This window comes from Rhinatrema bivittatum, chromosome 14 (assembly GCF_901001135.1).
Source record: "Rhinatrema bivittatum chromosome 14, aRhiBiv1.1, whole genome shotgun sequence".
NCBI classification, from domain to species: Eukaryota; Metazoa; Chordata; class Amphibia; order Gymnophiona; family Rhinatrematidae; genus Rhinatrema; species Rhinatrema bivittatum.
In genome coordinates this window covers 17,329,313-17,340,215 of record NC_042628.1, presented here as the reverse complement: position 1 = coordinate 17,340,215, position 10,903 = coordinate 17,329,313, and the positions used below count along the sequence as shown (strand labels likewise).

The 10,903-nt window shown below is 43.7% G+C and overlaps 1 protein-coding gene across 1 annotated transcript in view; it reads left to right on the top strand.

The window, feature by feature from the left end:
- Positions 1–5,375, top strand: part of METTL9 (methyltransferase like 9) — a 43,661-nt gene extending 38,286 nt beyond the window's left edge. Inside the window, exon 5 of the mRNA XM_029577698.1 lies at positions 4,672–5,375. Within this exon, the coding sequence (XP_029433558.1) occupies positions 4,672–4,874 (203 nt within the window). The 3' untranslated portion in view covers positions 4,875–5,375. The remainder of the gene's footprint in view (positions 1–4,671) is intronic.
- Positions 5,376–10,903: the final 5,528 nt, after the last annotated feature.

The window sequence follows — 10,903 nt, the reverse complement described above, 5'->3', positions numbered from 1 at the left end:
AGCACAACTGGGTTAATTATATTCCTTTTACTAAAAGGAACCCTTTTTTAATGTATAGGGTGGTAATTTTAGATAACTTGAGGTTAGGGGTATGTGAAAGTAAATCCTCAGCGTTTGGGCAGGTCATTCCCAATGAGTGGATTATGCACCTCTGCCAGCACATGGAGACGGAGCAAAAGCTGACTTGCTGCTATATCGTCCCACCCTGACATCAGCCTGCCAGTATTCTCAGTCTCCAGCAGATGGTGGACATGCATCTCCCTTCGGGGGATTGCCTGCGAGTATATAAAGAAACAACAAAAGTTAGAAATATGTCTATGTAGCACCCCTTGCCTCTTGAGGTGATACCGTGCGGTCCCTCCCTCGGTAGACTGCCTTCAGTCTAGTAGCTTTGACTGGCATGAACCTAAATTTGAATTAGCAGTTGCAGTTTTAGCCCTCATGCCCATAGCCGGGACCCATGGCTGAGCTCAGGTAAAAGTTTCTTTACTTCAAAAAAAAAAACACCCAAGCGAGAGAAAGCAGGAGAATGGTTTGTTTCCTTGGCATTCGGCTTTCCTGCTCACGACTGCTGGGAGTTCTGTAAGGTGAGGGGATATTGCAGGCATGGCAAGTTGAGCAGCTGTTTGGCTGGGCCCCACTCTCATTTTGGCACATGGTAGGCCGCAAGGTAGTTTTGCGTGCATTTTGCTGCAGGCCTTCGGCGCGCGCTTGCGTGTCCATGTGTGCATCTGTTCTCGTTTGGGCATTCTTTCTGGACGCACATCTTGTGCGGCCAGCTTAGGTGCCTGTACCAGGCATCCAGGTTGGGCGTCCAGTTGGACGAGCGGCCTAGTCACATGTGCTTGGACGCACTCTTTTTTGTGCATCTATTTTGGGTGCAGCTTATATGCGTGGGTAATCTAGGCAATTTTATAGTGCCTCTGTGGGACCTTAACGTCGTCCTCATGTTTTTGGTAGCTCCAACCTTTTGACTGCCGAGTACTCTCTCTCCTTGCAGCTGCTTACTTTTGAAGACAGTTTTTCTAATAGCAATCTGTTCGGCACATCGGGACTCTGAGCTGCAGAGTCTTCATGCCGTGAGCCTTTTCTCCATATGACTCCGGGTACGGTTGAACTTCAGATTGTGCCTTCCTTTTTGCCCAAAGTGATTTCTGAGTTTTATTTGAATCAGTTCATTTCTCTGCCTGCTTGGACAAGAACAGAGGTAAAGCTAAGTACTGCCTTTTGTGTTCCTTTTTCATCAAGCATCATTTAGTGTGGTACTTGAAGATGAATAAGGCTGTTCAGAAGACTGATCACCTGTTTGTGCTCCATGGTTGGAGGTAAGCAGGAGCACCAGCGACACGGGAAACAATAGCCCACTGGGTCAAGGAGGTCATTACGGTAGCCTATGTGGCTGCTGAGGTTGCCTTACCAAAACAGATTAGACTGCACTCCAAGAGGGCTCAGGCAGCGTCATGGGTGAAACTTTGTTTGTCGCCTGCTGAAATTTGCCGAGCAGCAATGTCAACTTGGCACGCCTTCTCCAAGCATTACCGCTTGCATATTGGGGCTAGGGAGGACATGGCATTCGCGCAGTCAGTATTGACTGCACTGCTGATAGCCTCCAGCCCTTTTCGAGCTTAGCTTTGGTACATCCCACTCATTGGGATTGACCTGCCCAAACGCTGAGGAAGGAGAAATTACTACTTACCTGACTATTTCCTTTCCTCTAATAAGAACAGGTCCATGCCAGACCTGCCCTCAGCTGCCGATGTTTGAATCTGTGGTTTAGCCTTTCTTCGGGTGAGCTAGGCAGAGTATGATTCCAGCTCTTTGTTGAAAATTGGTAAGTGGCTTCTCTAGCCCTTAGTTTGCTAGGTACGTTCTTTCTTTTGGCTGAACTCAGTGTTCCCGTCTGTTGAGAAACATGAATGGTTGACTCTTGATGATACTGTTCAAGTATAATCAGTTTTGCCCACAGTCTGGCTTTTTCCAGAGAATACTGGTGGGCTGATGTCACGGCTCTGTAGTCCTGTCCCAACATCTAAATTTGCTCCGTCTTCATCTGCTGCAGAAGTGCATAACCCACTTGTTGGGATTGACCTGCCCTTACTAGAGGAAAGGAAATAGTCAGGTAAGTAGTAATTTCTCCTTTGCTGCTAAAGGCTACCTCGATGCTTCAGGTTCTGCACCAAAGGCTCTGAATGTATATATTTACAGATTGACAGTATAGAAAACCAACAAATAAATAAGATGAGATGAGGCTTAAAGACCTAGATATATGTACCCTAGAGCAGTGTTTCCCAGTTCTCTCCTGGAGGCACTCCTAACGGTCAGGTTTTCAGGATATCCATAATGATTGAGAGAGATTTGCATATCCTGGGTGTCCAATGTATGCAAATGTGTCTCATGCTTATTTATTGTGGCAATCCTGCAAATTCGCCTCCAGGAGAGGGTTGGGGAAACACTACCCTAGCAAAGAGGAGAGCATGCTTTCAGATACCTAAAAGTATAAAGACGGTACGAGAAGCAAGCATTTTTCAGTGGCAGGGAAGATGTAGAATAAGAGGTTATGATGAGAAGCTGACTCGGTGACATTTAGAGAGCGTTTGTTTCTTCACGGAACAGGTGGTGGATACATCGAGCAGCCTCCCTGGGAAACGTGGTGGAGGGGGAAAACCAGTATTAACAATTAGAAAGGCATGAGCTGAGCAGAGAGGATTCTCACTTTTGAAAAAGTGAAGGGAAAACCAGAGGCCAACTGGAATCTGTGCTGTTTGCAAAAGGAGATGCAGTTGTTTTGTTCAGTTTCTTAATGAGGTATGCACCGTTAACACCTAGAAACGCTGGTTTATTTAGAAGTAGGTGGCATCATTCTCCTGCCTTATTGCAGTAAGGCTATGCTCTTGGTTTTTGCTACACAAAGGAGCCATTGCAGCCCTCATCCTGGAGAAAGTAGGAGAAAACACATCTGAAATAGGCTGGGACTTGTAGCCAGTTTGATAACCCTGCTTAGCGGAGAGGGGAGAGAACATCTATCTATCAGTTATGTTGGCTTGCTTAGAGGTAGCCTGGCTCAATAATTCAAAACATTTTGTAGGACTATGGGATGTTGGCGAACTGCTGCACCTGTCACAGCAGGCGAGAGTTTTCTTCTCCTGGATTTATAGCTGTTGGTAGAAGGTGTAGAGGAAACGCAGTCTGAATTACTGCAGGATGGTGAACAGACACCTGTCTCTGGAAGGGTGCACAGCTGATGATGGCCTGGACTAGTTTACTTTTCCTGCATTCCTTGTCCAGTAAAATTATTGGTATATATAGGATCGAATCAGAGCCTGATCTTAGTAGAACAATATCTTCACTCTAAAAAAAAAAAAAAATAAAATAAAAAAAAAAAAATGTATGTTCTGAGATACTATCCGTATATGAGCCGGGGCGGGGGGTAGCTTTTAAGGAAGACGTGAGCTGGAATTGGGTATTATTTTCTAAATTAAAGAAAAATTGCAGCCATACAGAACACAGTGTATTTTCAGATATATCATAATTGGCCTTCTCGAACTAAACTATGTTATTTCCATGTAGAATTTTTATCCAAAGCACTTCACAGATACATTGAAAAATTATTAACCTGTTACAACTGTGATTTTGTTATTGTATATAGGTCATGCCAAAATTGAACCTGGTAACCTGCTTTCTCCGTACTGTGTGTAAAGCATGATTGTCCAGGACACCACAAATCAAATGATTAACTCATAAACCATCATTTCGGTTCCTACACTATATAAACATCTTAGTGGAGATGCACGACATTTGAATCAAGTCCATCTTTGAGTTACTTTATAGAGTAAATTAATTTCTGGTGTGTCTGAGTTTGTGCGTGCATCTTCCTAGAAGACAGCCTTGCAAATTGTCTAAGGCATCAATTACAAGTGCTCCTTAAACCACAGTGATCCCACTGCTCCTTAAACCACAGTGATCCCACTGCTCCTTAAACCAGTGATCCCACTGCTTAGCTCTGACCTCAGCTGGCAGACCAGGCGCATGGAGTGAGGTCGCTCTCACTGAGGTTTAATTCTCAATTTTTGCTGTAACAGAATGTAATAACATGGATTCGTTTAAGCAGTTGTTACAATTGCTACACGGTTTCTGAAGTGGATCAGGGTGCGCAGGTAGGTGCAAGCTATTGCAAACTTCGTTGTCTTATGAATTCTCTATTAATTATGGTTATTTTAAATCTGAACCTGAAGAGTTATTTTTAAATCTGAGTTTATTGTGCACAGGACTAAACAAAAAATAAATATTGGTTTATTTTCTTAAATGATCAGTATAAACTTGGGGCATTTTTCTGTTTTCGTTACTTTTTTAAACCGTGGAGGATAAGGTTTTTGTCTTCCTAACTTTCACATTTGTGCATAGTTTTTGCAATAAATCTAGAAACTAAGAGCCATAGTGCTTCCTTTCCTTTCCTTTGAGTAGGAAGAGCTGCTCCTTTAAAACGCTTCTCTGATGGCCACTAGCATGGAAAAGCGAACCGTTTGCTCATGTCCTCAGCTGCCAGTTAATTCATATTAACCTTCTCCTCCTGCGCAGGCCCAGGAAAAAAGAAAGGTCCCGTTGGCTCGGCTTCCGTCGTACAGTAAAGGTTCGTCGTGTGTAAATGACCATCTAACCTGTGCTTCCCAACAGGTGGCAAGTGGGAAAACCCCTCTGAAGTTCTGGAAGTGAATGGGAAGGTTTGGGAGGAGCAGGTGAACAGCCTGACGGAAGTGTTCCAGGCAGCCGGCTTTGCCGTCGAGGCGGTCACCAGGCTGCCCTATCTGTGCGAAGGCGACATGTACAACGACTACTACGTATTAGATGATGCCGTCTTTGTTCTCAGGCCGGTGTAAATGTTTTTTTTTTGTTTTGTTTTGTTTTTCCCAAAGCATGGAACCCAAGACGCAGTCTGACAGCGACACGCCGGATTCATGGGTGCTTAAGGGGAGGGAGCTTAAATGATTCTTCAAAGCAAATATCACGTGTGGATTTTAAATGTTAATGCTTGTGGACCTTGTCTTTTCTATACAGAACATTCATCTGGAGACATTTTACTAGCTTGCAGCCCATCAAGGGCAGGCATCAGTCCAACAATTGTGGAACTATTTTTTTATACTTGACTACACTACAAATCGGAACCTAGCTGGTACAGTGAGTGAATGATACAGTAGGGGGCAGGACATTTTTTTTTTTTTTTTAATAAGTGAAGACTGTCATTTCCAAACACATCAAAACATTCTTGAATGAAAAGTGTTTAAGCAAAAAATGTTCTTCCATGTTAGACTTTTATCCTTTTGGAAACAAGCTGGGAAAGGAGTTTCAATCATGCCAATAAAACGGTTTGGAGAAGAGGACTTCTAGCATTATTGTCTTCATTTTAGAATCCTTGCTGTGTTTTACAGACAAAGCCAGAGATGTCCTGGGATTCTTTTGCGTGCAGATTATAGATGGCATGAAAAGACAAACTTGCATGTTGGGGACTAGTTATGTGCCGAGAAACGGTGGAACGCTCATCCTTTCGGTGCTACAACATTTTTTCTTTTTAACTCCCCCCAGATCTATTAATGGCAGGACGTTGACCAATAATAATCTGGTTTATTGCCTGATGAAGGTGTGCCAATTCCTAATAAATCCCTGGCCTGCCCTTTCCTGAAACGCTGAAGCAATAAGAGGGAAAAAAAGTCACCTTCTACAGTTGCACCTCACAATTATAATGGCAACGTATGCCCCGTTTTTATTTTAGATTTAATTGTTCAAGGTGAGTTGCAACCTCGGGTACAATTGATAGATGCCTGCCCCAGAGGGTTTACAACCCAAGGGCCTCATTTATTAAGCTGCATTTGGCAATATTCTAAATGCTGTGCATAGTGCTAAAATAATGAGCTGCTTTGCATACTAATACACGCAAAGCAGCTTATTACTAGCTAATTTTATGTAAGTCAAATAATGTCTTGCCAGAAAAATCATAAGCTGCTTTAATTTCCATGAAAATTAGCTACAGCTCAGGAGTTAGTTAACTTTTCCCAGGAGCGCTGGGACACTAACATGGGTCCCCGTGCTCCTGGTGCAGTGATTTAAAAGGGCCGATAGGCCTAGAGCAGTGGTTCTGAAACCTGTCCTGGAGGATCCCCAGCTAGTCAGGTTTTCAGGATCTCCACAATCAACAGGCATGAGATAAAATTTGCATGCACTACCTCCATAGTGATTTTTCTTTATTTTTTCCTGTTTGTTTGTTTATTTTTTCAGTCTTCAAGGGATTGTCTAGGCAAGGTCAATTCGTGTTTGTTGCTGTAATGACTGTAGCCAAACTGAACACCATCAGTAAGCATCCAATCCATCCATGACTGTTGAAAAGTGGGGAGGGAAACGCTCAGTGTACCTGGTGGCTTTCCATAGGTGATGTTCAGGAAGGCTTCTCCCTTCCTCGGGGCAGGCCGTGCTTCAGAATCCACAGTAGCAGTGCTGGTACTGGAGAAGAGGATTCTGCTCTACCACGGATCTTTCCAAGGGAACCCGGTCTTGCCTTGCGGTTTGTACCCTTGCGCCAATGTGTTCAGTGGTGGGTTGTTTTTTTTTTTTTCAAGTAAACTTCCTGGCACACATGGTAGAGTAAATATGTCTCTGATGCTCTTAATCCCTCTATTACTGCACTGATGAATAATAAAAAGCCCATTGAGAGCACCCAAATGTTAGGCTGCGAACCCTTAACATTTCCTCTTCCTGCTCCAGTACCGCGGATCCTACGAGCTGACCCTCGCTTTGCTGCAGGTAAGGGAAGGACTCTCTCTATTCTGGTGGAATGCTTTCTTCAACTCCGTGCAGGAATATTTCCTTGGGGGACTCGAATGTCCTCCGTTCCAAGCAGGACCCCTTCTTACAGAACTTCCTTTGTGCTGGAATGGTGTTTGACTTGTGCATGGTTTGACCTTTTGAGGTATTTGACTCTTTCGTCACTGCCTCTCTTTGCCATGCATTCTACCCACAAGGGCATTTCTCAAAATTTCCTTGAAACCCTCCACTGATTTTCATGAGATTTGAAGGGTGAGCTTTTAAGAAGCAGGTGTGCTTTATTTTGGACTCATTTTGGTTGAGTCTTTATTTTGGACATTTATTTTGGTTGAGTCTTCTGACCCACATTTGGGAACCACTGCTGTAGCGTGTACATATTTTGTGTGCTTAAATCTTACCTTATTGGGCTTATGGTGTACATTCTCCATCATTATACTAAATGTTCTCTTAGTTGCCTCAATACTCCAGCTCTTTCTGCCTGTGATCTGAACAGCGGCATTGCCACCTCTTTTATCAGGATCCATTTCCAAGGTTATGTATTTTATCTAGCTGGAACGGCCTTCAGTCCTATCTCTCAAAAAAAGTAAGTTCCAAGAAATCACAAAGGGGAAGCGTGGTTTCCAAATTCGATATTTCTCAGCTAAGGAACAGTTTCACTTCTTCCACGCTCTGCAAAGCCAGAAGCTTTGATTGCAGAATTTCCTGAACTAAAGCTTGATAAGAGTTGAAGCTTCACCCTGTTCGTCCACTTCGGTACCTGGAAATAGATGACCTGCAACTTCTGTGCCATCTTTTGATTGGACTAACCTTTGTGTCTAGCTTTACAATTACCCCCTTCATCGTGTTTGTTTAGAAATATTTGTATCCCACCTATCTGTCATTCTAGGTTGGTTACAAACCACATCCATAAAAATAAAAAAAAAAATCATACCCTAAACAGGATATTAAAATATCATCAACCAGCAGGAACAGATGCCTGAATGTATCTACAAGTAAATTGGTTAGATTGCACCCTGTGTGTGTTAACAGATTATAATAATGCAACCCTCATCACTTGACCCTTTTTGTAAGCCCTCTGGCCGTCTAACATTACTTCTTCCCTACCTTTAAAGGTAGAGATTTAGCAAGAGAAGTTGGTGAGTTGTCTTACACTGTCGTTCACTAGCATCAGTGCCCTTTTACAAAGGCAGCAGTGAGGGCTGCTGTAGTGGCCTTGTCTTGTAAAGGAATCTGGATTTGAGTTCCAGCTCCCCACGTCTGCTGGGGAAGCTGTGGAGGAAGTCCAAGTCCTTGTGCAAGGGTGACATCTAGTGCCTGGATTAAGGGTTGTGCAAGGTGTCAGTACATGGCCCCTGTGCAAGGACTTAGAGCTGCAGGCACTGGTTAGGAATAGCTATAACTAGGGAAAAATAACCCTGGGCGATGGCAGATGCAGGCTCGGGGTGGGATCCCAGCTCTGCTCCTGACTGAGCTGGAAGTTTAAAGGAGCAGGTGGGAAACTAAGGGATCCAAAAAAATTGAAAAGAGATGAAAATGGTGAAATTTCTAACCAAGTAAGAGGAGTTCTCTCCCTCCTCCCCACCCTTGAAAAGGCAGGGCTTGGGCCTATGGATACTGTGTAATGGCCATATACTGTCCTCTGCCATTTAATTTCAAATGCGGTTCTAGGCCTTGCTCGAGCTGGCCATGTGATGATCCCCACCCACTGTCCCATCCATCTGAACTAGAATGGTTCCATCCCTGTTTACATTAGGTTTTACAACAAGGGTCCATCCCTGTCTAAATCCCTCTTAAACCCCCCCCCCCCCCCAAATTTTAGCTACAATCGCCCAAGCTTCTTGGGTTTCAACCGAGGCTAAAAAGGCCATGAGCCCTGTTTAAGGAAGGGGAATTAAGGGAAAGGAATGATTTGTGGGGAGGCCTGGTCTGGTTGGGGGTTGGCGCCGTGAGCTATGAGTCAGGCTGGCACCTGAGGCTCCAAGAGAGTGCAAAGCTGAATCGCCTGCTCTGTGCCAGACATCCTGTTCTAGGCACTCGCCCTCTGCCATCCTGGGTGGGTAAGCGGGAGCAATCACTTACTGACACTGTCTTCAGCGAGCTGAACAGACCTGGCAAGAGGCCCCATTGATGAGAAACTGCCAAATCACTGAGCTTCTGGCTGTAAACTCCTCTATTGTTGCCTCTGCTTTTGGCTCGAGTTACCAGCTTTTTAAACGATTGAGACTTTATTTAATAGACAAAGTCTCCAGTAAAAAAACAAACAAAAAACAATCATGAAGCATTTCCAGCAGAGCTCTGAAAGCCCTTGAATGCTCTGCAGGGGGATCACACGTTTCCGATGCATTAAACTGTAAAAAAAAAAAAAAAAAAGTTGAGATCCAGTACTAATTATAGTCAGAAAAGTTCTGTTCTGGCTTATCTGTAGCTGTGTTTGAGGATGCAAATACTACAAGGTAGGAGAGAACCTCTCCATATAGGCTCATATTCTTATGATGGGAAGCAAGCAGTAATTTTATTTAACATAAGAAACAAGTACATATTAAAGTCCTCTTTTTTTTTTTTTTTTCCTTGGCACTACTCATAAACACATCTGTAATATGGAAGCAATACCCTTAGCAGCAGATAGTCCACCTTGATTGTATCAATTTAGCTCCAGCCATGTCCTTTAATTAGCAGAATGGCCCCTTCATTTTCATAGAATGTCAGAGAAACCTCGCTTGTTAGAAGCTCAGCCACAATGAAAGGTTTCCAAACTCTCGTGGTTTGCTCTTTCTAATGGAACTTTTCTTTGCTGTGAAAAACTCAAACCCTCTGGGGGAAACCTTGCCTAGAAGCCAGATCCTGAAGTCACTGCTACTCAGCATTATCTATTGACAACTAAACCAAATCTCTTAAGAGTGGGAGGTGAGATTTTGCTCTTTCCTGACGCTGGAGCTAGTGGTTGCCCCCTATGGCCCTATCGGGCTGCTGAGAAATGGAGGGTGAGGGTTGTAAGAGTTCCTTATGCTAGCACTGTACTGCTCTATTTACAGTTAGATGGGTTCTTAGCTCCCTATATCTTGTGAATTACTGGCATGTATCCTTATTGTCTGGCCTATACTAAATGTCTAATCTCATGCTCAGGTTTCATTGTGTGCTATCTGATAGAAAAGATCCTAATTTATTGGTCTGTTTTTTTTCTATAAATATTGACATTAAATACCAATTAAGTAAAAAGGGTCTTAAGGTGAGGGTACAATTACAGATACTGAGCCAGCTCCTGAGGCGTAAGTAACCCACACCCAGTAAATAATGCTTCAGTGCTGCTCCTAGGAGCTGCCCTACTCTTGTGCACATCTGGGGCTTAGATGGAGATTGTGGGATAATTATTTAAAATATTTGTTACCTGCCCATCTACCATTCTGGGTGAGTAACCTCCATATCTATGATGTCGAGTTGGCGTCTAATTCCTTGGTAAACCAAGGAATTAAAGGTGGAAGTGAATAAAAGGAGAAAGAAGGGAGATAATTTTGATGCAGACCTAAAACTTCTTTAAAATTCCAGAAAGCAGAGTTTGTAGGGATGCTAAGCCAATTGACACTAGATTGACTAACATTAACCTTATGGAAAAAGTTATTGCTTAGTACCAGGTATATCTCACGTCTACATCTTGTATATTTGATGCCAAATCCATAAGCCTCTCCTCTTCATTGTACCTTGTATTTCCTAAAAGTGGATTTGTCCTTCCTCTCCATCCCTGGAGCTGGCTACAGCTTCATCCTAATTTTTCTCAGCTCTGGCAGCATTCACTTAAACTCTACTTCACTTCTGCATGGGAGACAGCTGGCCACAAGACAAGGCCTTTAGACACTGGGTAATATATGCACAAGACAAGCAGCTCTTCCTTTGCCCGAAGTCCAGTCCCCATCTCTCTCCCTATGTGGGAAGGACTGTTTCATCCGATCTGCTGCTGACATCACTGATCTGATTAGTTAGAAGCTGAGCAGTGCCTGCGGCCAGAGCTGCTTCAGCAGTGCCCTGCAGGAGAGAGGCTGCACCTGTCTGCTACGCCTCTGCCAAACTCCACCAGCATCCACCTACAGGTAAATAATTA